Genomic DNA, 24,787 nt, shown 5'->3' with positions numbered 1-24,787 from the left:
GCTGGGTGAAGTGAGCGGCCCCCCCGTCTCCCCCCGCACGCTCAGCACAGATCGCGCTGTGCTGAGCGCCGGGAGAGATGTGTGCTGAGCGGTTCGCTCAGCACACATCTCTCTAGTATCGGGCCGTGAGTACTGGCCTTTAGAAGTGTCTATTCGCAATTTTGCTAATCTTTCGTTCACAATTTTGATAAGCTAAGATTCACTCCCAGTAGGCGGCGGCTTAGCGTGTGCAAAGCTGCTAAAAGCAGCTTGCGAGCGAACAACTCGGAATGAGGGCCCATGTACGTGCCTCAGGTCATGCCAGCAATGGTGAAATTCACATTAAAGCCGCGATCATAGGGTGGAGAGTTTTCTCCTAAGACAGTGGTTCCCAAACCTTTTGAATCACGGCGCCCTAGAGTATCAGATTTTTTTCACAGACCCCGTAGGCCAAAAGTTTTTTTTGAGAAATTTAGAAAGAAATATTAAATGAAGTAAATTGTGTTTATATGTCATCCTAAAGGTGTGTACACATGGTGAGATTCGGGCTAATCCCGATTCTCACTAAGCGATAGGGGCTAGGTCGGTATCACAAGCACATAATGACTGTGCTTGCGATACTGACTATGTGCAATTTTGGCTAAGTGTCAATTTTGACTATCTTTTCTACGAGAAAGTAAAAATTTACTTGCCTGCACAGTCTATTATTATTATTATCCTTTATTTATATGGCGCCACAAGGGTTCCGCAGCGCCCAATTACAGAGTACATGAATAATCAAACAGGAAAACAGCAACTTACAGTTGATGACAGTATAGGACAAGTACAGGGTAAATAAACATAGTTACATCAGCAGATGACACTGGAATAAGTATCAGGTGGCAGAAGACTGCTGGAGTTGATGCAGTTGAAGATTATTAAAGTAAGAAAGGATAAGCACATGAGGGAAGAGGGCCCTGCTCGTGAGAGCTTACATTCTAAAGGGGAGGGGTAGACAGACAGGGGTGACACTGATGGGGTACATGGAGAGTGTAGAACAGAGGGTTAGGATGAGATTTGGCTGGGTTTGGTGAAGAAGTGGGTCTTGAGAGCCCGTTTGAAGTTTTGTAGAGAGGTGGAGAGTCTGAGGGTGAGAGGTAGGGAATTCCAGAGAAGTGGTGCAGCACGTGAAAAATCTTGGAGGTAGGAGTGGGAGGAGGTGATCCGTAGGCAGGAAAGTCGTCGTGCATTAGCAGAGCGAAGAGGACGTGTGGGAATGTAAAGGGAGATAAGATCAGAGATGTAGATGGGAGAGGAGTGGGTGAGGGCTTTGTAAGCGAGTGTGAGAAGCTTGAAATTGATTCTGAAAGGGAAGGGGAGCCAGTGAAGGTCTAGTAAGAGAGGAGAGGTAGACGTAGTGCGTTTGGTGAGGAAAATGAGCCGGGCAGCAGCATTGAGGATAGATTGGAGTGGAGAGAGGTGTTTGTCAGGAATGCCAGTCAGGAGGAGATTACAGTAATCCAGTCTGGAGATGACCAGTGAGTGGATAAGAGTCTTAGTAGCATCCTGGGTCAGAAAGGGTCTGATCCTGGAAATATTTTTTAGATGAAAACGGCAGGTTTGTGAGAGGTGCTGAATGTGTGGTTTGAAGGAGAGGGAGGAGTCAAGGATTACTCCAAGACAGCGCACTTGGGGGCTAGAGGAGATAGTAGTGCCATCAATAGATAATGAGACTGTAGGAGGTGAGGTTATGCGGGAGGGAGGAAAGATGATCAGTTCGGTCTTAGACATGTTAAGTTTAAGAAAGCGCTGGGACATCCAGGAAGAGATAGCAGAGAGACAGTTGGAGATACGAGTGAGGAGAGCAGGGGAGAGGTCTGGAGAGGAAAGATAGATTTGGGTGTCATCAGCATAGAGATGATATTGGAAACCAAAAGAACTAATGAGCTTACCTAGTGAGGACGTATAGAGAGAGAAGAGGAGAGGACCAAGGACAGAACCTTGGGGTACACCTACAGTTAGTGGAAGTGAGGGGAAGGTGGAGTCATGAGAAGAGACAGAGAATGAACGGTCAGAGAGGTAGGAAGACAGCCAAGAGAGGGCAGTGTCGCGCAGACCAATGGAGTGAAGGATTTGCAGTAGGAGAGGATGGTCCACAGTGTCAAAAGCAGCAGAGAGATCAAGTAGAATAAGTAGAGAGTAGTGTCCCTTAGATTTAGCAGCATGGAGGTCATTGCATACTTTTGTAAGGGCAGTTTCAGTGGAGTGGAGAGGACGGAAGCCAGACTGGAATGGGTCAAGTAGTGAGTGTGAGGAAAGAAAGGCAGTAAGGCGGTTGTAGACAATATGCTCAAGGAGTTTGGAGGCAAAAGGGAGGAGAGAGATGGGTTGGTAGTTGGAGAGAGTGTTTGGATCAAGGGTAGGTTTTTTAAGAATAGGAGAGATGAGTGTATGCTTGAAGGCAGAGGGGACAGTGCCTGATGAGAGGGAGAGATTGAGAAGGTGGGAAAGGTGGGAACAAGCAGAAGGAGAGAGGTAGCGGAGGAGGCGGGAGGGGATAGGGTCAAGTGGGGAGGTGGTGAGGGGACAGGAACGAATGAGGGCCATGACTTCCTCTCCAGTTGCATGGGAGAAAGAGGTCAGAGTAGGTGGGAGGGATGGGAAGGGGTGGTAAGGGATGGGGGAAAGCTGGCTACTGATGGTCTGGTGTGAAGTGATGTCCTTACGTATGGAGTCAATTTTGGATGTGAAGTAAATGGCAAAGTCAAGAGCAGAGAGTGAGGAAGGGAGACGAGGTGGAGGTGGGCAGAGGAGTGAGTTGAGAGTGGCAAAGAGGCGCCGGGGGTTGGAAAACTGGAAGGAGATGAGGTTCTTGAAGTATGACTGTTTAGCAAGAGAAAGGGCAGCACTGAAGGATGAGAGCATAAGTTTGAAATGGAGGAAGTCTGCCTTAGAGCGTAATTTCCTCCAGTGTCGCTCAGCAGTACGTGAGCATTTTTGCAGATATCTGGTGCAGTTGGTGTGCCAGGGTTGAGGTGTTAATTTGCGAGGGTGAATAGTGGCTTGCGATGCCAACCGCGCAGGACCACGCATCGGCATCGCATCTGGTTCGCAAAGTGACTTTCACCTTCCGATCTGCACTAACTTTTCTTACAATTTTGATTATATAGTCAAAATCGTAAGAAAAAATATCACCGTGTGTACACATCTTTAGGCTCAATTGTGTGATGAGGGACAAGATTTGCTTCTGTTTGTCTACATATTTTATGACTGGCAGCCATCAGCACTGGTTCTACTTATAACATTGACCATAAATAATTTAAATTGTTCCTGGACCAACAATCCAAGGCACCCCTGCAAGTGTCCCTAGGCACCCCAGGGTCTGAGTTTGAGAACCGCTGTCCTAAGAATATTATGTTTCATATCATAGGGCAGTATGGATGATGTAAAGGTTAGCATTACCGCCTCACAGCACTGAGGTCATGGGTTCTATTCCCACCATGGCCCTAACTGTGTGGAGTTTGTATATTCTCCCCGTACTTGCGTGGGTTTCCTCCGGGTACTCCGGTTTCCTCCCACAATCCAAAAATATACTGGTAGGTTAATTGGCTCCTAGTTAATGTGTCTGTGTGTGCATGTGATAGGGAATATAGATTGTAAGCTCCACTGGGGCAGGGACTGATGTGAATGGGCAAATACTCTCTGTAAAGCGCTGCAGAATATGTGTGCACTATATAAATAACTGGTAGTAATAATAATAATAATAATAATATCTATAAGCGAAAGAAATTACAGTGAGCACACTGGAAGCTGATAATGATTGCTCACTGCATAAATAATATTAAGCTTTATATTGTCCCCAGAATCATTTGTATATTCTTTCAGCTTATATTTGTATAAGCCTTTTAAGTGATACTATTATTTTCAGCAGAGCAATCAATTTAAAAACACCAATTAACAAACATGCTTAGCCATATGGGGGTATTCAATTAAGTCAGGTTTTTTTTCTCCTAGGCAAAAAAATGCACTTTTTCCTATTTTTTTATTGCTATTTTGTTATTTTGTATTGCTAGTTTTTTTTTTTTTTATGGAGATTTGCCCTATTCAATAGCAGGACCATTTTTTCGTCTAGGCAAAAAATTCAACAGGAGCTAAGAAACATGTGGATTGGAGAATCCATGTGTTTTACCACCTTTGCGTGCACAAACATGGACCATTTCGACGATTTTGAGCCATTTTTCGCCAATACCTTTTCGCTTTAAAAAAAGGTGATAAGGCATTGTCAAAAATGCCTTAAAAACGGGCGAAAACGGACCGCAATTGAATACACAGAAGGGTGGATTCAATAGCTCTGAAATGATTGGAGCTAACTGAATACCCCCCACTGGGGTAAATTTACTAAAGCTTCTAATACAGACAAGTGGTGATGCTGCCCATAGCAACTAATTATATTCTGTCTATAATTTCCCAGAATTCAGAAAAGAAATGGTAACTTGAATCTGATTGGTTGCTATCTATGGGAAACACCACTGCTTGTCTGTTTGAGAAGATTTAGTAAATCTACCCCATAGCGGCTGATTCTGAGTCGGATGCATCGGCAACAGCTTTTTCGTGCGGGAATGTCCACCTGCTTATAGTATATGCTAATGCCAGACTCCTCCTTTGTGTACTAAAATATGTGCGTGTGGAAGCTTATCCCACCCACTGTTCTTACTTCCGCAGCGGTGATAATTGGTATCAGGACTTACACCAGCCCCACAGCGGGTGCAAAAGATCTGTCTATACAGACATCCCATCTCTGTCCATTCAACTGACCATAGAAGTTTGCCAACATGCCCACAGTGTTCCCATGACACTTAAGCCACACGGAAGCCACCCAGTTACCTCAATGGATGGCTCAATCTATTGAGGTATATGAGCAGAAGCCAATCCATGTCTTTGGCCCATGCACTGTATGCTGAAATTCGCAAGATCTGTTGTGACTTGCTAACCAGCACCATAGAGTATGGACCTCTTTGCAGGAGTAAAGTACATTTATGATGCTATACATGCATTAAGATTTTCATATTTCTGTAGAAGCTTTCTTACTTTGTAAATGTGAATATAGACATGATGGGCTTTATATAAAAGCCTGCGAGAAGCCTGGGGTGCCTCACACAAAGTCCCGCACATCTGGCTTCACGCCGGCTATCACATTTAGTCTGTTGTGTTTAAACTAAACTGTAGAATAGTTCTCCTGTGTAATCCATGGGAATTATATTTATCTTTTCAAAGCCAAACCCATTACCAACATGGCATTTCCCACTAAGGTCTTTATTCATATAAACATGCATAAAGTTATGTTATGAGAGTATATATGCAGTATCTTCCTGTCCCAGTAAGGGCAAAATAAGCCCTACTTACAGTATTATTTTATTAAAATAAATTGAATGCTAATAAAAATATTGTCATTTAAAACCACTTAACTGACGATTTTTCCCTTCAAAAGCGTTAACATTGTTTATTAAAATTTATTTTATTTAATAAAGTTGAAAAAGTATTTTTAAAAATATTTAAACATTATATTATACACATCTGCAGAACGGATCTCCTCGTCAAAAACGGGGGGGACGGCGCAGTTGCATGAAATCTGACCATGCCATTTAAGTGGTTTTAAAAGAGTTATGACTTTCCTCCGAGGCCATGGACCAAGACGTTTTATACAAACCATTTCTTGTTTTTAAAACACATTTTAGAGAAGCCTTTCTTACAGAAAGACACAGTGGTCTTTGTGTCTCTGAACAATCAGATGTGTAGCAACATGGTCACATGTACCTACTGTAGGGATAACCTGCACTGGATCACTAGCTACACCAAGGATCAGAGTCAGCTGACATATGTGGTTTTCTCCTTGGATATTATAAATGTAAACGAGTAGATGCATTTAGGGATCAATCCAGTTAGGTGTGAATTAGATCCTGAGTAGCAATCCAACTCCAAACTCACATTGATTTTCTAGATGAAATTCCCAATTTTTGTGCGCACCCCCTGAGCAAGTGAATAAGTAGGGAAAATATTTACTTTACAGTATAAATGTCGGGACATAGTGCACAACCTCTGGTACACCCTTCCTAATGAATACTCCAGCACTTGGGAGGGGTTTAAATAGCATCATTTGTCCAATAAAGACATGACATATTTTAGGTGAATATTTCTAGAAAACTCCATAATGGGTTAAATAATGTGGGACAGGTACCTCGAAGTGTTGTATTGAAGGGAGAGGGGTTTCAAAACATCCAGATGAGAGCTAAAAGTGTTTATTCTAATGTTTTACAAACTTGTAAAAAAAAAAACTCAAAGATTACGATACAGACATTTTTATGCACCCCAAACTGCTATAACAGGTTTCATTTTCTTGGGGTAAAGCAGGGTTTCCTCACTTTGTAGTCACTTCTCCCAAGTCGTAATTTTGTAGACAAGCCATGCAAAAGCCGCAAGTTCTGCAAATTAGAATTTCTAATTGGAGCTTGCATTTCTCAGGGTGTGCATATTCATGCGATGTATGAGAGTTTCATGAAACAAACTCGCTTTCGCAAGCTCGCACCTAATTGGATTGACCCAGTAAAATGGTTGTTGATCAAAGGGTCGACAGTCAGATGGTCAACAATGTCTAGATTGAAACCAAATGGTACACAAACACAAAATCGACATGGTCAAAAGGTTGACATGGAAATGTTCAACACATAAAAATGTCATGTTTATTTGGTGTCAAAATTTCCCTACCAGAACCTAGACCCCCAATAAGTGCAGTGCGTCCCCTCACATGGCCAGCGACTGATAATGCTGATTATCTAACAGGAATGAAAGCTATACCTTATACACACTTAGAATACACTTTACCATGGGGCCGCTGCGGCCGCTAAACCTAGTACACACGCTACGTACTTTATACACTGTTTGCGTACAGAGTCCCGTATCACTGTACGGACTTAGTGTACAAACGCCGCGCTGGGGGTACAAAGTACACACAGCGCGCACACACCCAGAGATACACTTTAAACCTTTACAGTAATGCAATGCAATGCTATTACACTTTAAACCTTATGCAGCAATGCAGTGTGATGCTATTACACTTTAAACCTTATGCAGCAATGCAGTGTGATCTATTACACTTTAAACCTTATGCAGCAATGCAGTGTGATGCTATTACACTTTAAACCTTAGCAGGGAAAAGAAATACACGACACCAGTCTGTAGTTAAACCACTGGGTTCCGACACCACAGCGTATTATTGCTGAAAGGGGGTTACAATACAAACAATACAATATAACAGAGTAAATGGCTACATTCAATGGTACATACTTGAGTAAACAAGCTTGCGCAACCCGGCCGGTCCCCGGTCATCTGATAGATAACTTTGTGAGTCTTGTATGTGACCAGGCTGCAGCAGGCTTTATTTATACAATTCTTACAAAAGCAATATAATGGATACTGTAATCCCTTTGTCCATTGGACACAGGAATGCACTTTTACAGTACAGGAGAGGTCATAGGTCGATTTGAATAGGTAGGCGATGTCTTTCCCAACTGCTCTTGTGGGTGGTCTCCTCTGGATTCCCGCCGCATACATAATGTACAGTAAATACAGTTTATCTCTATATTCTGCTCCTGCACATAACTATCCGCAGGAACATGCAATCTTCCTCAAACCAACACTGGAATGTTTCCCTTAAAATACCCTACAGCTGGATACCAAACACCACCTTGTAACCTTGTTCTGTCCCCTCCTATCCTGTAAAGGTGAATCCCTTTGTTCTGTTACCATTTAAACTGATGTTAATTTCTGATGTGGTGCTAGGAGACTATGGGGTATATGCAATTCCGGGCGAATTGCGGCACTTTTTCGCCCGTTTTTAAATTCGACACAATTCGACCGTCAAATTCCGGCAGGTGGGTGCCGGAATTCGACATATTCAATAAAAAACGAATTTGACAGTCCCGCTGTCGAAAAACGGCCGTTTTGAAGGATTTTGATTAGATTTTTAAAAATGTTTAAAAAATGGTAAAAAACCCGGAAAAAAATTGCGTGGGGTCCCCCCTCCTAAGCATAACCAGCCTCGGGCTCTTTGAGCCGGTCCTGGTTGCCAAAATACGGGGGAAAAATGACAAGGGATCCCCCGTATTTTAACAACCAGCACCGGGCTCTGCGCCTGGTCCTGGTGCAAAAAATAAGGGGGACAAAAAGAGTAGGTGTCCCCCGTATTTTTTGGACCAGCACCGGACTCCACTAGCTGGACAGATAATGCCAAAGCCGGAGGTCACTTTTATACAGCGCCCTGCGGCCGTGGCATTAAATACCCAACTAGTCACCCCTGGCCGGGGTACCCTGGAGGAGTGGGGACCCCTTCAATCAAGGGCCCCCCCCCAGCCACCCAAGGGCCAGGGGTGAAGCCCGAGGCTGTCCCCCCCATCCAAGGACTGCGGATGGGGGGCTGATAGCCATGTGTAAAAATTAAAGAATATTGTTTTTTGCAGAAGAACTACAAGTCCCAGCAAGCCTCCACCGCAAGCTGGTACTTGAAGAACCACAAGTACCAGCATGCGGGGGGAAATGGGCCCGCTGGTACCTGTAGTTCTTCTGCAAAAAAAATACCCAAATAAAAACAGGACACGCACACCGTGAAAATACAACTTTATTTCACACATGCCAACACATACATACTTACCTATGTTGACACGCCGACTCTGGCCACGTCTCCAATGTCGACGTCCGGGGTACCTGAAAATAAAATTATACTCACCTGATCCAGTGTCCGGTTCTTTTATTGTAATCCACGTACTTGGCAAAACAAAAAAACGCATTTACCCGAACCAGACGGACTGAAAGGGGTCCCATGTTTACATATGGGACCCTTTTCCCCGAATGCAGAGACCCCCCGTGACTCCTGTCACAGAAAGGTCCCTTCAGCCAATCAGGAAGCGCCACTTTGTGGCACTCTCCTGATTGGCTGTATGCGCGTCGGAGCTGTCAGACGCGCATCGCACAGCCCCCTTAATTATCTTCAATGGTGGGAACTTTGCGGTCAGCGGTGAGGTCACCCGCGGTCAGCGGCTGACCGCGGGTAACCCCACTGCTGACCGCAAAGTTCCCACCATTGAAACTAATGGAGGGAGCTGTGCGATGCGCTGTCTGCCAGCTCAGACGCGCAAAGCCAATCAGGAGAGTGCCACGAAGTGGCGCTTCCTGATTGGCTGAAGGGACCTTTCTGTGACAGGAGTCACGGGGGGGTCTCTGCATTTGGGGAAAGGGGTCCCATGTGTAAACATGGGACCCCTTTAAGTCCGTCTGGTTCGGGTTAATGCGTTTTTTTGTTTTGCTAAGTACGTGGATTACAATAAAAGAACCGGACGCTGGATCAGGCGAGTATAATTTTATTTTCAGGTACCCCAGACGTCGACATTGGAGACGTGGCCAGAGTCGGCATGTCAACATAGGCAAGTATGTGTGTCGGCATGTATGTAATAAAGTTATACTCTCACGGTGTCTGTGTCCTGTTTTTATTGGGGTAATTTTTTGCAGTAGAACTACAGGTACCCGCGGGCCCGTTTCCCCCCCGCATGCTGGTACTTGTGATTCTCCAAGTACCAGCTTGCGGTGGAGGCTTGCTGGGACTTGTAGTTCTTCTGCAAAAAACAATATTCTTTAATTTTTATACATGGCTATCAGCCCCCCATCCGCAGCCCTTGGATGGGGGGGACAGCCTCGGGCTTCACCCCTGGCCCTTGGGTGGCTGGGGGGGGACCCCTTGATTGAAGGGGTCCCCACTCCTCCAGGGTACCCCGGCCAGGGGTGACTAGTTGGGTATTTAATGCCACGGTCGCAGGGCGCTGTATAAAAGTGACCTCCGGCTGTGGCATTATCTGTCCAGCTAGTGGAGCCCGGTGCTGGTCCAAAAAATACGGAGGACTCCTACTCTTTTTGTCCCCCGTATTTTTTGAACCAGGACCAGGCGCAGAGCCCGGTGCTGGTTGTTAAAATACGGGGGATCCCCTGTCATTTTTTCCCGTATTTTGGCAACCAGGACCGGCTCAAAGATCCCGAGGCTGGTTATGCTTAGGAGGGGAGACCCCACGCAATTTTTTTTCGGGTTTTTTACAGTTTTTCCATAAAAATAAATAAATATATTTTTAAAAATATATAAATAATACTTGTGCCTCCTAAACAGACAAACCAAGTACCTAATCCCTTCTAATATAAATAGATATGCTACTACCAATAAAAAAAACAAAAAAAATATGTTTTAATTTTTTTTTATTAGATTCCGCCAGCGGATTGAAAATCACGAATTTACTGTCTAAAAGCACTGTTGTCAAATTTACAATCTTCAATTGAATATACTTTTGTCGAAATGCCGCATTTGTACCATTGCAGAAATGTCGAATTTGACAAATGTCGAATTTCAAAAAGTCGAATTTGGAATGGCCGTTTTTTTGATGAAAAGTACTGTATTGCATTGTCGAATTTTTTTTTTTGGCGAAAATGTCCCGTTTTTCGACATTTTCGGGAATTCGACCGCAATTGCATATACCCCTATGTGTACATTGTGCACTATTTGGATTAAATATGTAATGTGTTTTGATAGCCTTCCGTGCGTTCACAAACTCTACCGTAAATACTCATACCACGCGCTAATGCGCAGGACCGCGGGAGCGACCATACGCAAATTGCGGATATGCGCACGCACGACAGAACAAGTGCACGCAGGGAGGCCATCTGTGTGTAGTTTGTACTGCAATATTTTTCGACTTTGACACGACTTTGGTTACTATTCCCAATCGTATTCCACGTGGATGGTAAAGTATGAAAAAGTCCAAAAAATGAAGAAAAAAATCCCAAAAAGCTCATGTCGTCCTTTTGCTGTGTTGACCATTGTCACGTCAACCACTTGAACCTGTCAACCTTTTGACCATGTTGACCATATGCATGTTGACTACTTGGTGTCGACCTATTGCTTGTCAATCTTTTAACTGTCGATCTATCATAAGGATAACCTTTAGAATAGTTTCTATACTAATATAAAAAATTGTTAGAATTACTGTACCATATATTTAATTTCATGTTGATTTTCTTTTTATTATTTATTAATATTTTTTAAATTATGTATTTTAACTATTTTATATATTTAACCTATATTTGAACTATTGCATTTCATTAGCATTGGTAATATTAAATGGTGGTTGGGATGTGGATCATTGGGTTAACTAGTATTAGGTCGTCAGTCAATAGGTTGACCACATATAGTTGACAGGAGTAAAAGGTCTACTTGTAAATAAATAAAAAAAAGACACTTGAATAGGTTGACAGGTACAAAATGTCCACACAGTCAAAAGGCTGATGTGAAAATGGTCGACACAAAAAAAGTTGACTATTTTTTTATATTTTGGGTGTCATTTTCAATCTTAAACCACATGTAACCCCAATTAGTGTATCGTGTCCCCCAGCTGGCAGGCGAAGGCAAGGTTTCTATTCCTAATCGTAGTCCACGTAGATGGTAAAGGATGAAAAAGTTAAAATACATAAAGAAAAAAACTTGAGTAGAGTATATGTGTGTCGACCATTGTCATGTCAACCATTTTAACCTGTCGACCTGTTGTACCCGTTGACCTAATGCATGTCGACCATATGGGGTCGACCTACAGTATTGACTGTCAAACTAATACTGGTCAACCTATCATACAGATAGCGGTTGTTGTGAGACTGGATGATGGGCTGCTCTGTAGGTATTTTTAGGTTTCTCGCAAACAACAACATACTGAAAGTCTTGGTCTAACAATATACAGATAGAACCATGCTAATCGTGGCTCCGTCAGAGCCTGGGTGCGCCTATCGCCGCGTCTGGGACGCACACGCAACCGTGACGTGCACACACCCCATCCACTAGAATATGAGCGTCTCTGTGCATTCCCGTGGCGGGGCTAGACGCCGCATTGCCTAGTCCCGCCGGGAGTGCACGCCTGTGATGGAGCCGCACTAGGTGATGGGCCTTCCTTTCCAGCTGAGGACACTGGGACTGCTCCTGCAGGTGAGAGGGAAGCTGAGGGAGGTGAACACCAGGACTATCCCCTGAACAAGGAGGGAGAACACAGGGACTAGTCTCAGCAGGGACATTTCTACCTGATACTAGTGGGCACCCCACACTCTCACACCACCCAGGCTGCACCCACAAGAACAGTACATTTATATATCATTTTATTAGCATAGTTCATATTATCCCAGTTTTCTTCCTTATGTCTGTCACGTGCAAATGTCTCTCCTTACTGTCGCATCTTAGCCTCCACTTCAACTCTTCTTTTTCCTTTTTCAATAATTCTCCAATGCATTTTACACTTCTATGAATTGCCCATCAAACCCACTGTAACCTAGTACTCTCAAGGATATGCTGTTAGCTCACTGTACGTTATCCTTGCATGTGTTATTGCCATGTATTGCTTATTAGCACATTGTAAGCAATGTAGTGTGCCCAACATGGCTGCCTCATCTGGTACATTGTGTGGAAAGAAAACTGCATGGGTCTGATGAACTTGCAAGGATCTCATCTAGTAACTTTCTCTGTCCCATTATCTGCCATCAATACCAGACATTGCCTATTCTGCCCAGTGTGATCCTATGTAGTGCACCTAAAATGGCTGCCTCACTTGGATGCTTCGTGAGTAGGATGAATTATCCTGCAACTTATGACCCAAAATGTTCTTTATGTGATACTACAGTATGTACTTAATTTCTGTATTCTTCTGAAAATGTAAACCTCTGTATCATGTTATTTATACCTGCAAAAGGCCTTGAGTGCTATTGGAGAAAAAAAGGGTTATATTAATAATAAAATGATTATTATTATTATTATTATTATCATCATCATCATCATCATCATCATCATCATCATCATCATCATCAAGATGTTCCTATGACTAAGCATACAGTGAAATGCCCATCAGGATTCACAGGGCATACGCTGTCAAGTGTATTCTCTAATTTCAGGTAGGCACAATTTACTTAATGTAATTTTTTATTTTTATTTTTAAATGTAGGAGTGCTGTGAAAAAAAAAATAAGATTTTAAACCTACCGGTAAATCTTTTTCTCGTAGTCCGTAGAGGATGCTGGGACTCCGTAAGGACCATGGGGATAGACGGGCTCCGCAGGAGACATGGGCACCTCAAGAAAGACTTTGACTCTGGGTGTGCACTGGCTACTTCCTCTATGCCCCTCCTCCAGACCTCAGTTAGAGAAACTGTGCCCAGAGGAGACGGACAGTACAAGGAAAGGATTTTTGTAATCCAAGGGCAAGATTCATACCAGCCACACCTATCACACCGTATAACTTGTGATATACTATCTAGTTAACAGTATGAAGAACAACATATCATCGGCCCAAAACCGATGAAACTATAACATAACCCTTATGTAAGCAATAACTATATACAAGTCTTGCAGAAGTAGTCCGCACTTGGGAAGGGTGCCCAGCATCCTCTACGGACTACGAGAAAAAGATTTACCGGTAGGTTTAAAATCTTATTTTCTCTAACGTCCTAGAGGATGCTGGGACTCTGTAAGGACCATGGGGATTATACCAAAGCTCCCAAACGGGCGGGAGAGTGCAGATGACTCTGCAACACCGATTGAGCAAACAGGAGGTCCTCCTCAGCCAGGGTATCAAACTTATAGAACTTTGCAAAGGTGTTTGACCCCGACCAAGTAGCAGCTCGGCACAGCTGTAGTGCCGAGACCCCTCGGGCAGCCGCCCAAGACGAGCCCACCTTCCTAGTGGAATGGGCCTTAACCGATTGCGGTAACGGCAATCCTGCCGTAGAATGCGCCTGCTGAATCATGTTACAGATCCAGCGAGCAATAATCTGCTTTGAAGCAGGGCCGTCAACCTTGTTGGCTGCATACAGGACAAACAGTGCTTCTGTTTTTCTGATCCTAGCCGTTCTGGCCACGTAAATTTTCAAAGCCCTGACCACATCAAGGGACTCGAAATCCTCCAAGTCACGTGTAGCCACAGGCACGACAATAGGTTGGTTCATATGAAAGGATGAGACCACCTTAGGTAGGAATTGAGGACGGGTCCGCAACTCCGCTCTATCCATATGGAAAACCAGATAGGGGCTTTTATGTGATAAAGCCGCCAATTCCGAAACTTGCCTAGCCGAAGCCAAGGCTAACAACCACCTTCCAAGTGAGATATTTTAACTCCACTGTTTTAAGTGGTTCAAACCAATGTGACTTAAGGAAACTTAACACCACGTTAAAGTCCCAAGGCGCCACCGGAGGTACAAAAGGAGGCTGAATATGCAGTACTCCCTTCACAAAAGTCTGTACTTCAGGTAAAGAGGCCAATTCCTTTTGAAAGAAAATGGATAAGGTCGAAATCTGATTTTTAATGGAGCCTAATTTTAGGCCCAAATGCACTCCAGTTTGTAGGAAGTGAAGAAAACGTCCTAGATGGAATTCTTCCGTAGGAGTATTCCTGGCCTCACACCAAGAAACATATTTTCGCCATATTCGGTGATAATGTGTAGACGTCACGTCCTTCCTAGCCTTTATTAGCGTATGAATGACCTCCTCCGGAATACCTTTTTCCTCTAGGATCCGGCGTACAACCGCCATGCCGTCAAACGCAGCCGCGGTAAGTCTTGAAACCGACAGGGACCTTGTTGTAACAGGTCCTGCCTTAGAGGAAGAGGCCACGGATCTTCTGTGAGCATTTCTTGCAGATCCGGATACCAGGTCCTTCGTGACCAATCTGGAACAATGAGAATTGTTCTCACTCCTCTTTTTCTTATTATCCTCAACACCTTGGGTATGAGAGGAAGAGGAGGAAACACATATACCGACTGGATCACCCACGGTGTCACTAGGGCGTCCACAGCTACCGCCTGAGGGTCTCTTGACCTGGCGCAATACCTTTGTAGCTTTTTGTTGAGACGGGATGCCATCATGTCTATTTGGGGTAGTCCCCACCGACTTGCAATCTGCGCTAAGACTTCCTGATGAAGTCCCCACTCTCCCGGATGCAGATCGTGTCTGCGGAGGAAGTCTGCTTCCCAGTTGTCCACTCCCGGAATGAACACTGCTGACAGAGCGCTTACATGATTCTCCGCCCAGCGAAGAATTCTGGTGGCTCCGAGATTGCCACTCTGCTCCTTGTGCCGCCTTGGCGGTTTACATGAGCTACTGCGGTGATGTTGTCTGACTGGATCAGAACTGGTCGATTGCGAAGTAAGATCTCCGCTTGACGTAGGGCGTTGTATATGGCCCTTAGTTCCAGGATGTTGATGTGAAGACAAGTCTCTTGACTTGACCAAAGTCCTTGGAAATCTTTCCCCTGTGTGACTGCTCCCCAACCTCGGAGGCTCGCGTCCGTGGTCACCAGGATCCAGTCCTGAATGCCGAACCTGCGGCCCTCTAGAAGGTGAGCACTGTTTAGCCACCACAGGAGAGATACTCTGGCCCTGGGGGACAGGGTGATCCGCTGATGCAATTGCAGATGCGACCCGGACCATTTGTCCAATAGGTCCCATTGGAAGGTCCTTGCATGGAATGGCTTCGTATGTTGCCACCATCTTTCCCAGAACTTGAGTGCAATGATGTACTGACACTTGTTTTGGTTTCAACAGGTACATGACTAGAATCATGAGTTCCTGCGCTTATCCCGTCGGAAGAAAAACCCTCTTCTGGTCTGTGTCCAGAATCATGCCGAAGAAGGGCAGACAAGTTGTAGGATTCAGCTGCGACTTTGGAATATTGAGAATCCAGCCGTGTCGCTGCAACACATTCAGTGAAAGTGATACGCTGTTCAGCAACTTCTCCCGTGATCTCGCTTTTATGAGGAGATCATCCAAGTACGGGATAATTGTGACACCCTGCTTGCACAGGAGCACCATCATTTCCGCCATTACCTAGGTGAAAATTCTCGGGGCCGTGGAAAGCCCAAACGGCAACGTCTGAAATTGGTAGTGACAATCCTGTACCGCAAATCTCAGGTACGCCTGATGAGGAGGATATATGGGGACATGCAGGTATGCATCCTTTATGTCCAGAGATACCAAAAAATCTCCGCCTTCTAGGCTGGCGATGACCGCCCTGAGCGATTCCATCTTGAACTTGAACCGTTTTAAGTAAAGGTTCAGGGATTTTAAATTTAAAATGGGTCTGACCGAACCGTCCGGTTTCGGAACCACAAACAGAGTTGAGTAGTACGAAGAAGTCAAAAGAAAGTCTCCCAGCGCTATTGTTATTAGGTATAAAATGGTTAATTAATGGTAATATTAACACAAAGAATAAAAATATTCATAAATTCAATGTTAGTTAAAAAATAGTATTTTTATTTACACAAGAAAAAAACACTTTTCCAAAGATTTTCTTATTCCCTAAACGTGATCCTAATACCGGTATACACGGGACAATCACATACAACATTAAACATATAAACGTATAGATATACCAGTGATACGCTAAAATAGCGATTTATTCACTAGGTAGGAGTTTTATTTTCCTCAGGTAAACGCAGGTATATACATGCGGTAATTATATAACAGTCCCTTATTGTTTAGGAATTTGTCCAAGGAGTCTTGGTTAATACCAGCTGTTTGTTATAATTTCTTTTCCAGAATTGGAATTAGCGCATGCGGACAAGAATCCTCAAATCCTTACTAGGAAATGTCCAAAGTTTATCCAAAGACACTTACTTCAGGGTCGCAGGATGGTTACTGGAACAGGTGTCTGCCGGCAGACATGTCAGATAGCTCCGCAATCTACTAGTTTCGCCTGACACCGCAGGCTTCCTCAGGATGCTTGCGGTGTCAGGCGAAACTAGTAGATTGCGGAGCTATCTGACATGTCTGCCGGCAGACACCAGTTCCAGTAACCATCCTGCGACCCTGAAGTAAGTGTCTTTGGATAAACTTTGGACATTTCCTAGTAAGGATTTGAGGATTCTTGTCCGCATGCGCTAATTCCAATTCTGGAAAAGAAATTATAACAAACAGCTGGTATTAACCAAGACTCCTTGGACAAATTCCTAAACAATAAGGGACTGTTATATAATTACCGCATGTATATACCTGCGTTTACCTGAGGAAAATAAAACTCCTACCTAGTGAATAAATCGCTATTTTAGCGTATCACTGGTATATCTATACGTTTATATGTTTAATGTTGTATGTGATTGTCCCGTGTATACCGGTATTAGGATCACGTTTAGGGAATAAGAAAATCTTTGGAAAAGTGTTTTTTTCTTGTGTAAATAAAAATACTATTTTTTAACTAACATTGATTTTATGAATATTTTTATTCTTTGTGTTAATATTACCATTAATTAACCATTTTATACCTAATAACAATAGCGCTGGGAGACTTTCTTTTGACTTCTTCTTTTTACCAATATTTGGTGGGGATAGTGGATATCCTCATTTACACTCCCTAGCTGCTTTAGTTGATTAGGATAGGAATAGCTTACGAGCGCAGTCCCCTACTCTTGCTTCTTTGAGAGTTGAGTAGTACCCCTGCCCTCTTTGAAGCAGGGGAACCTCTACCACCACTTGTTGAAGACACAATTTGTGAATCGCATGTAACACTATCTCCCTTTCCAGGGGTTGTTTCGGTAGGGCCGACTTGAAAAACGGCGAGGAGGCACTTCTTCGAATTCCAGCTTGTAACCCTGGGAAACTATTTCTATTGCTCATGGATCCACCTGTGAGTGGACCCAGACGTGGCTGAACAGTCGAAGATGTGCCCCCACAGGAGCTGACTCCCTCAGGGGAGCCCCAGCATCATGCGGTGGATTTTGCAGAGGCCGGGGAGGACTTCTGTTCCTGGGAACTAGCTGTGTTATGCAGCTTTTTCCCTCTGCCCTTACCTCTGGCAAGAAAGGACGATCCACATGCTCTCTTGCTTTTATTGGAACGAAAGAACTGCATTTGATAATGAGGCGCTTTCTTAGATTGTGAGGGAATATATGGCAAAAAAATTTGATTTACCTGCCGTAGCCGCGGAGACGAGGTCCGAGAGTCCCTCTCCAAACAATTCCTCACCCTTGTAAGGCAACAACTCCATATGTCTCTTGGAGTCGGCATCACCAGTCCACTGTCGGGTCCATAAGACACGCCTAGCAGAAATAGACATAGCGTTTATCCTGGAACCCAGTAAACTAATGTCTCTTTGAGCATCCCTCATATACAAGACCGCATCTTTTATATGCCCTAGGGTCAATAAAATGGTATCCTTATCAAGAATATCCGTTGATAAGGAATCTGTCCATGCTGCTAAACCACTACAAACCCAGGGCGACGCAATAGCCGGTCTGAGTAACGTACCAGAATGTGTGTAAATGGACTTCAGGGTAACCTCCTGCTTGCGGTCAGCAGGATCCTTGAGGGTAGCCGTATCTTGGGATGGAAGCGCTATCTTTTTTGATAAGCGCGTCAAGGCCTTGTCCACCCTAGGGGAGGATTCCCACCCTATCCTGTCCTGCGACGGGAAAGGATACGCTGTTAGGATCCTTTTGGGAATCTGCAGTTTTTTGTCTGGAGTTTCCCACGCTTTTTCACATACTTCGTTCAGCTCATGTAAGAAGGGAAAGGAGACCTCAGGTTTCTTTCCTTTATACATGTGTACCCTCGTGTCAGGGACAGGGGGTTCCTCAGTGATATGCAACACATCTTTTATTGCGATAATCATATATCGAATACCTTTAGCCACCTTTGGCTGCAATTTTGTATCATCGTAATCGACACTGGAGTCTGAATCCGTGTCGGTATCTGTGTCAACTATTTGGGATAGTGGGCGCTTCTGAGACCCCGAAGGCACCTGACTGTGCCCCAGCTTGGGCTTTGTCTAGCCTTTTGTGCAATAAATTAACATTTGCACTTAAAACATTCCACATATCCATCTAGTCCGGCGTCGGTACCGCCGACGGAGACCTAACATTCATAAACTCCCCCTCCTCCTTAGGTGAGCCCTCAACCTCAGACATGTCGACACACACGTACCGACACACCACACATACACAGGGAAGCTCTTTTCTGAAGACAGGTTCCCCACCAGGCCCTTTGGAGAGACAGAGAGAGAGTATGCCAGCACACACCCCAGCGCTATATGACCCAGGAATAACACAGTAAATTAATGTTTTACCCAGCAGCGCTGTTTTATGTATCTGCGCCAATTATGTGCCCCCCCTCTACTTTAAAACCCTCTGTCACCGTGTGTCAAGCAGGGGAGAGTCCGGGGAGCTTCCTCTTAGCGGTGCTGTGGAGAAAAAAATGGCGCTGGTGAGTGCTGAGGGAGAAGCCCACCCCATTGGCGGCGGGCTTCTGTCCCGCTCAATTTTTTCAATACATGGCGGGGGCTCTTTTTATACATGTACAGTGCCCAGCTGTACATGTATATATATATCTGTGCCATAAGAGAGGTTTATATTGCTGCCCAGGGCGCCCCCACCTGCGCCCTGCACTCTTACAGTGACCGGAGTGTGTGAGGTGAAGGGGAGCAATGGCACACAGCTGCAGTGCTGTGCTTTACCTCAGTGAAGATCCAAGTGTCTTCTGCCGCCTCAGATGGGTCTTTTCCTCACATACTCACCCGGCTTTTTTCTTCCAGCTCTGCGAGGAGGACGGCGGCGCGGCTCTGGGACGGTCGGCGAGGGTTAGACCTGCGTACCGATCCCTCTGGAGCTAATGGTGTCCAGTAGCCTAAGAAACAGAGCCCTGAACTCAGAGAAGTGGGTCTGTTTCTCTCTCCTCAGTCCCTCGATGCAGGGAGTCTGTTGCCATCAGGCTCCCTGAAAATAAAAAACCTAACAAAAATGCTTTCTTACAGGAAACTCAGGAGAGCTCCTGAAATGCATCCACTGGGCACAGTATCAAACTGAGGTCTGGAGGAGGGGCATAGAGGGAGGAGCCAGTGCACACCCAGAGTCAAAGTCATCTTTCTTGAGGTGCCCATGTCTCCTGCGGAGCCCGTCTATCCCCATGGTCCTTACGGAGTCCCAGCATCCTCTAGGACGTTAGAGAAATTCTGATACTCTACAGCGCTGTGATTCAAGAAAGTTTGGGAATCACTGGTTTAGACATTAGATTATGTTATCTGGGAAAGAGAAAGATGTCAGAAATAAAATAAAGGCCGCTCTTGAGAGATTGTGGCAGTGATAGAAGAGTAGAGTTGTTTCTCACACCCGTTCATCTCTCCAGAGTTTTATCTACATTGTCATTTATATAGCTGGCTGAACAGCTTTCCTATAATCAACGTCCTGTTTCGTATTGGTTATGAAAAGAGTGGGGTGATCTGATGCAAAACTATAATATTTTGTTGCTTTGAAGCCATGTCCAGAGAAAGGATTTACCAGCATCCTTTTCTTACATGTGTGACAGTGAGGAATGTAAATGATAATAAATTAGACAAGATGTTTTGTAAAGTGCCCAAGGCACTGAAATTTGATGACAAGGGAAACAGAGTTTTAAAGACATCAACTAAAGAAAAAAACTGGTATGATAATTTGGCCCATAATCTAGCAAAGGTTTCATCCCCTTTCTTAGTTCATTCAAGACCAGACTGTAAGATTAGTAATTATACTTTACTGATCCAACTCAATGACTACTATGTGATTTACAAAGCTCTAAACAGCTGTTCAGTAGTGCATAAAGAGTTTTGAACCTGCTTATTGTTACACAAAGGCACATTGGTGGTTAAGGTGTGTACACATGGTGAGATCCTTGCTACGCACGATTTTGACTATGCAATTTCCTGATTTTGACCAAGTGGCAATTTTGAATATACACCAGATAGTCAAGATTGACTTGCCTGCACAGTCTATCTAGCCTTGCGACACAGACCCTGCGGGAGTGCGCATCGTGATCAAAACGGTATTGCATGCTGTATATTTCCACTAACTTTCCTTGCGATTTTGACTACACAGTCACAGAAAATATATATATAATGTATTTCCTCTCCAAAATGGGTTGTTCCAGATATAAAGTTACATGCTTTTCCTGCCTTGCTACCTAATCCGAAGAGTGGAGGAATCAGACTCTGTCTCTGCCCATCTCATTCATTTCAACTTTTCCCTTTTTCTACTACAATACTGACAAATTTAGCTCAACTTACAGTATATATTAAATTAATCATTAGCGTGAGGGGACATCAAGTTTGTTTTTATTAGATGTGTCACCTTTGTGTATTAAACATTTTTTATTATTCTGTTCAAAATATGCTAAGAAATAAGTCCTTGGAAAAAGAAAACCATTGAAAGCATAGGCAGTTGAACAGTAACAACCCAAAATAGCACATGCAAAAGAAATCCACAGCATCCACAGGTTCAGATGAACGATTCTCACTGTTGGAACTGTAGATGCTCTTATTTTCCCTCCTTCCCACACTCAGCAAGGAATGCCACAATCTTCACAAACTCTATTACTAGATGAGAAGGTTCCTAATATTGCACCCTGGCAGCTTAGCCCACAAATCCATGCACATCTCAGTAAAAGCAGATGAAACCCTGAAGCATTAACAATGCATTTTATGGTATTCAGTCACATGGTGGATAGTTACCATGTCCACATTCATACTGTCAAGACCACAATGTTGACACTAGAATGTCAACATGTTGAACCATGTCTGCAGTCTAGTGTCAGCATTGTGGTAACTGTCGACCATGTGACTGGATACCATAAACTGCATCATTAAAGCTTCACGTTACACCTGAAATGTTGCCATATGAAATAGGAACATGCTGTCGGTGCCACCGGTAACGTTTCGGGCTACACTGCAGGGAGAGATTAGCCTTAAGCTGTGGTTGGGGGGGTTAGGGTTAGGCACTAGGGTATGTAGTCAGGATGCCTGTGGTCGGGATCTCGGCGGTCAGAATACCGACGCCGGGGTCCCAACTGCCAGTATGCCGGCAGCGCCACCACAGCTATTCCTACTCCTGGGTGTTCACGACACCCATGGAGTGGGAACAGAACCTGTGGCGTGTGCAGCGAGCCCGCATTGTGGCGAGCACAGTAAGCCCGCACCCCCTGCCGGCATTCTGGCATCAGTATTCTGACCACCGGGATCCCATACCCAACCCGGCACTAGAGTTAGGGCAGGTATACTAACCGGAATGCTAGTTCCCCGGGACTGAAGATCATATGACCTCTGGGACCCGGAAGAAGCTGCTGGAGATGATGATGTCACCAGGACATTAGGTTGACATTCTAACATGCCAACATGTCATCCGTGTAGACATGATGAATGTCGATATGGTCACTACTGACATGCTCAGCATTTACACATGCTGCATGTCAACATTTCAACCATGTCGATCTAATGCATGTTAACATGAGAGCTGTTGACCTAACATACCACCCACATTTTATCCACACAGCTGACCACCAGGATCCCATACCCAACCCGGCACTAGTGTTAGGGCAGGTATACTTATTGGAATGCTAGTAGCCCGGAACTGAAGATCATATGACCTCTGGGACCCGGAAGAAGCTTCTGGAGATGACGATGTCACCAGGACCAGGTAAATAACTGATGGGCCACCACGGACGTTAGGCTGACATTCTAACATGCCAACAAGGGCATAGCTACCATAGGTGCAGGCGGTGCAGCTGCTATGGGGCCCAGAGCTGAGAGGGGCCCACTTTCCCTACAAAAGTTACATGTGTAATTTACATTTTTCAACATTTGGGTGGTACATAGGGGCCCTTACAAACTTTTGCCTTGGGCCCTACAATATATCTAGGTATGCCCCTGGACCTGCTAATTGTAATGTGGCATAAAATTAACTGGATGGGATTTTAATGTTATATAATGTGAACTGGTGCACTGTAATGTGGCACAGTATGAAGTGGAGGCACTATATTGTGGCATAATGTGAACTGGGGGCACTGTAATGTGGCATAATATGAACTGGGGACACTGTATGTCACAATGTAAATTGGGGGTAATTTGTTGCTGGGACATAGGGCACAACTATGGTTCATAAAATAAACGACGGCACTTTTATGGGGTACAACATTAACTAAGGCAGTATTATAGTTTAGAAAGTGAACTAGTGCACTATTATTGGGCATAAAATTAACAACTGCTGCAGAGAGGTGTCTCTCTAGAAGAATTGGGACAGGGGCCCTTCAAAATGTTGCTATGGGGCCCACAAATTTCTGGCTTCGCCCCTGCATGCCAACATGTCATCTTTGTAGACATGATGAATGTCGATACGGTCACTACGGACATGCTCAGCATTTACACATGCTGCATGTCAACATTTCAACCATGTCGATCTAATGCATGTTAACATGAGAGCTGTTGACCTAACATACCACCCACATTTTATCCACACAGCTTTTTACCATCCAATCCAAAGAACTAGTAGCACGTGAGAAATTTAGACAATTTTAAATATGGCATTACCATTTTAGAATGTAATAACGGACATTATTCAAATTTACTCTTATTTGTCCTGATTTTATTATTCTGTTTTTCAGACATTTATTAACGTGAGAAAAGTACAAAAAAGCAGATCCTGTAGGTGTACAGAAGCCAGATTCTCTGTACTGGTGGTCCATGCCTTTCAGCAGGACAGTGACACTAAGATTCACCCTGCTACATGATATAATATACTTACCAGTTTTCTGTGAGTCTGTGCCACAGATTGTGTGGCCTAAAAGTAGGAAGAATAGGAATGTTCTCCAGACTCCCATTTTGTCAAGATACCTAGAAATGAAGAAAGAAAGCAAGCAAAATATAATTAAAAAAGCTACAGAAAAGCATACATTTTCTTTCAACTAAGTGCCAAGTATTTTATTTCTCTCATTTAAAAGTACTCCATTCTATCAATCTTGTAAATAATTTTAGCTGCATACCATCAATATTTCTCATATTTATTTACATTTTTGAAAGAAAGATATTAATGTAAATAATCTGTGTAATCTCAACTTGGTCTTCCAATTAGTTCCTCCTTTTATCAGAGTGTGTGGTGTGGGGTATGTTCTACATTCTGTGATGCTGTCACATGAAAGCGAGTTTCACCAGAAACTTTCATCTGACATGTCAGTCTATGCACCCTGTAATCTCCGTGACACAACTGATAAACATATCACTCAAGATATAGAATGAAAAAAAAAAACCCAGGAGCGATCATCTGAGGAACATACAATTTACAGTATATTTCTACCAATAAGAATAGCATTAAGCGCAGTAAATATTTTATTAGATCTAAAAAATATACAGTGTAATCAAAAGTGTTATAAAGATATTTCATAACCAATGCCATTTGCCACTTTCAGGATTTCTGAGACTGATACATATGACTCCGGCATTTCAGTAATATACAGCTGGTCTTAAAGCACGTCATTTGAGGTCTAGTTGTGTAGTGAAGGAATTGGTATAAATGAATAAATAGTACATAATGGGCCAAATGTAATAGGTCCAGAGTCAGCGATTGTGATGGGTCCGGTATGAAACCCCAATGATCAGAATCCCGGCGTTCAGGAGACCAACACTGGAATGCCATCAGCCGGAATCCTGACAGCGAGGCAGCGAGTCCCCTCGCGGGTTCGCTATGTTTCGTGCCCAGTGACGAGCTTCGTTCGCTTCACTATTCTATTCCCCCTCGGGTAGTGGCATAGAACCACCACCCGAGTGGGAATATCAGGCTACGGTCGGGATTCCCACCGCCGGCATTTCCCCTGCTGTCAGGATTCCAGTGTCAGTATTTTGACCGCCGGGATCCGGTCGCTCTGGAAATTACCTGCTTCCCATTGTGAAGCAGCAATCTTTTACCAAATCAGCACCTTTTAGATTTGGCC

The 24,787-nt window shown here is 44.1% G+C and overlaps 1 protein-coding gene across 1 annotated transcript in view; it reads right to left on the bottom strand.

Annotated features, from left to right (window-relative positions):
- The window catches only part of LOC134927618 (collagen alpha-6(VI) chain-like), a 409,854-nt gene that overhangs the window by 323,104 nt on the left and 61,963 nt on the right, over window positions 1-24,787 (bottom strand). Inside the window, exon 2 of the mRNA XM_063922353.1 lies at window positions 23,605-23,693. Within this exon, the coding sequence (XP_063778423.1) occupies window positions 23,605-23,680 (76 nt within the window). The 5' untranslated portion in view covers window positions 23,681-23,693. The remainder of the gene's footprint in view (window positions 1-23,604; window positions 23,694-24,787) is intronic.

This window comes from Pseudophryne corroboree, chromosome 5 (assembly GCF_028390025.1).
Source record: "Pseudophryne corroboree isolate aPseCor3 chromosome 5, aPseCor3.hap2, whole genome shotgun sequence".
NCBI lineage: Eukaryota > Metazoa > Chordata > Amphibia > Anura > Myobatrachidae > Pseudophryne > Pseudophryne corroboree.
The sequence above is the reverse complement of the archived record's forward strand: the minus strand, read 5'-3'. Positions and strand labels throughout refer to the sequence as shown.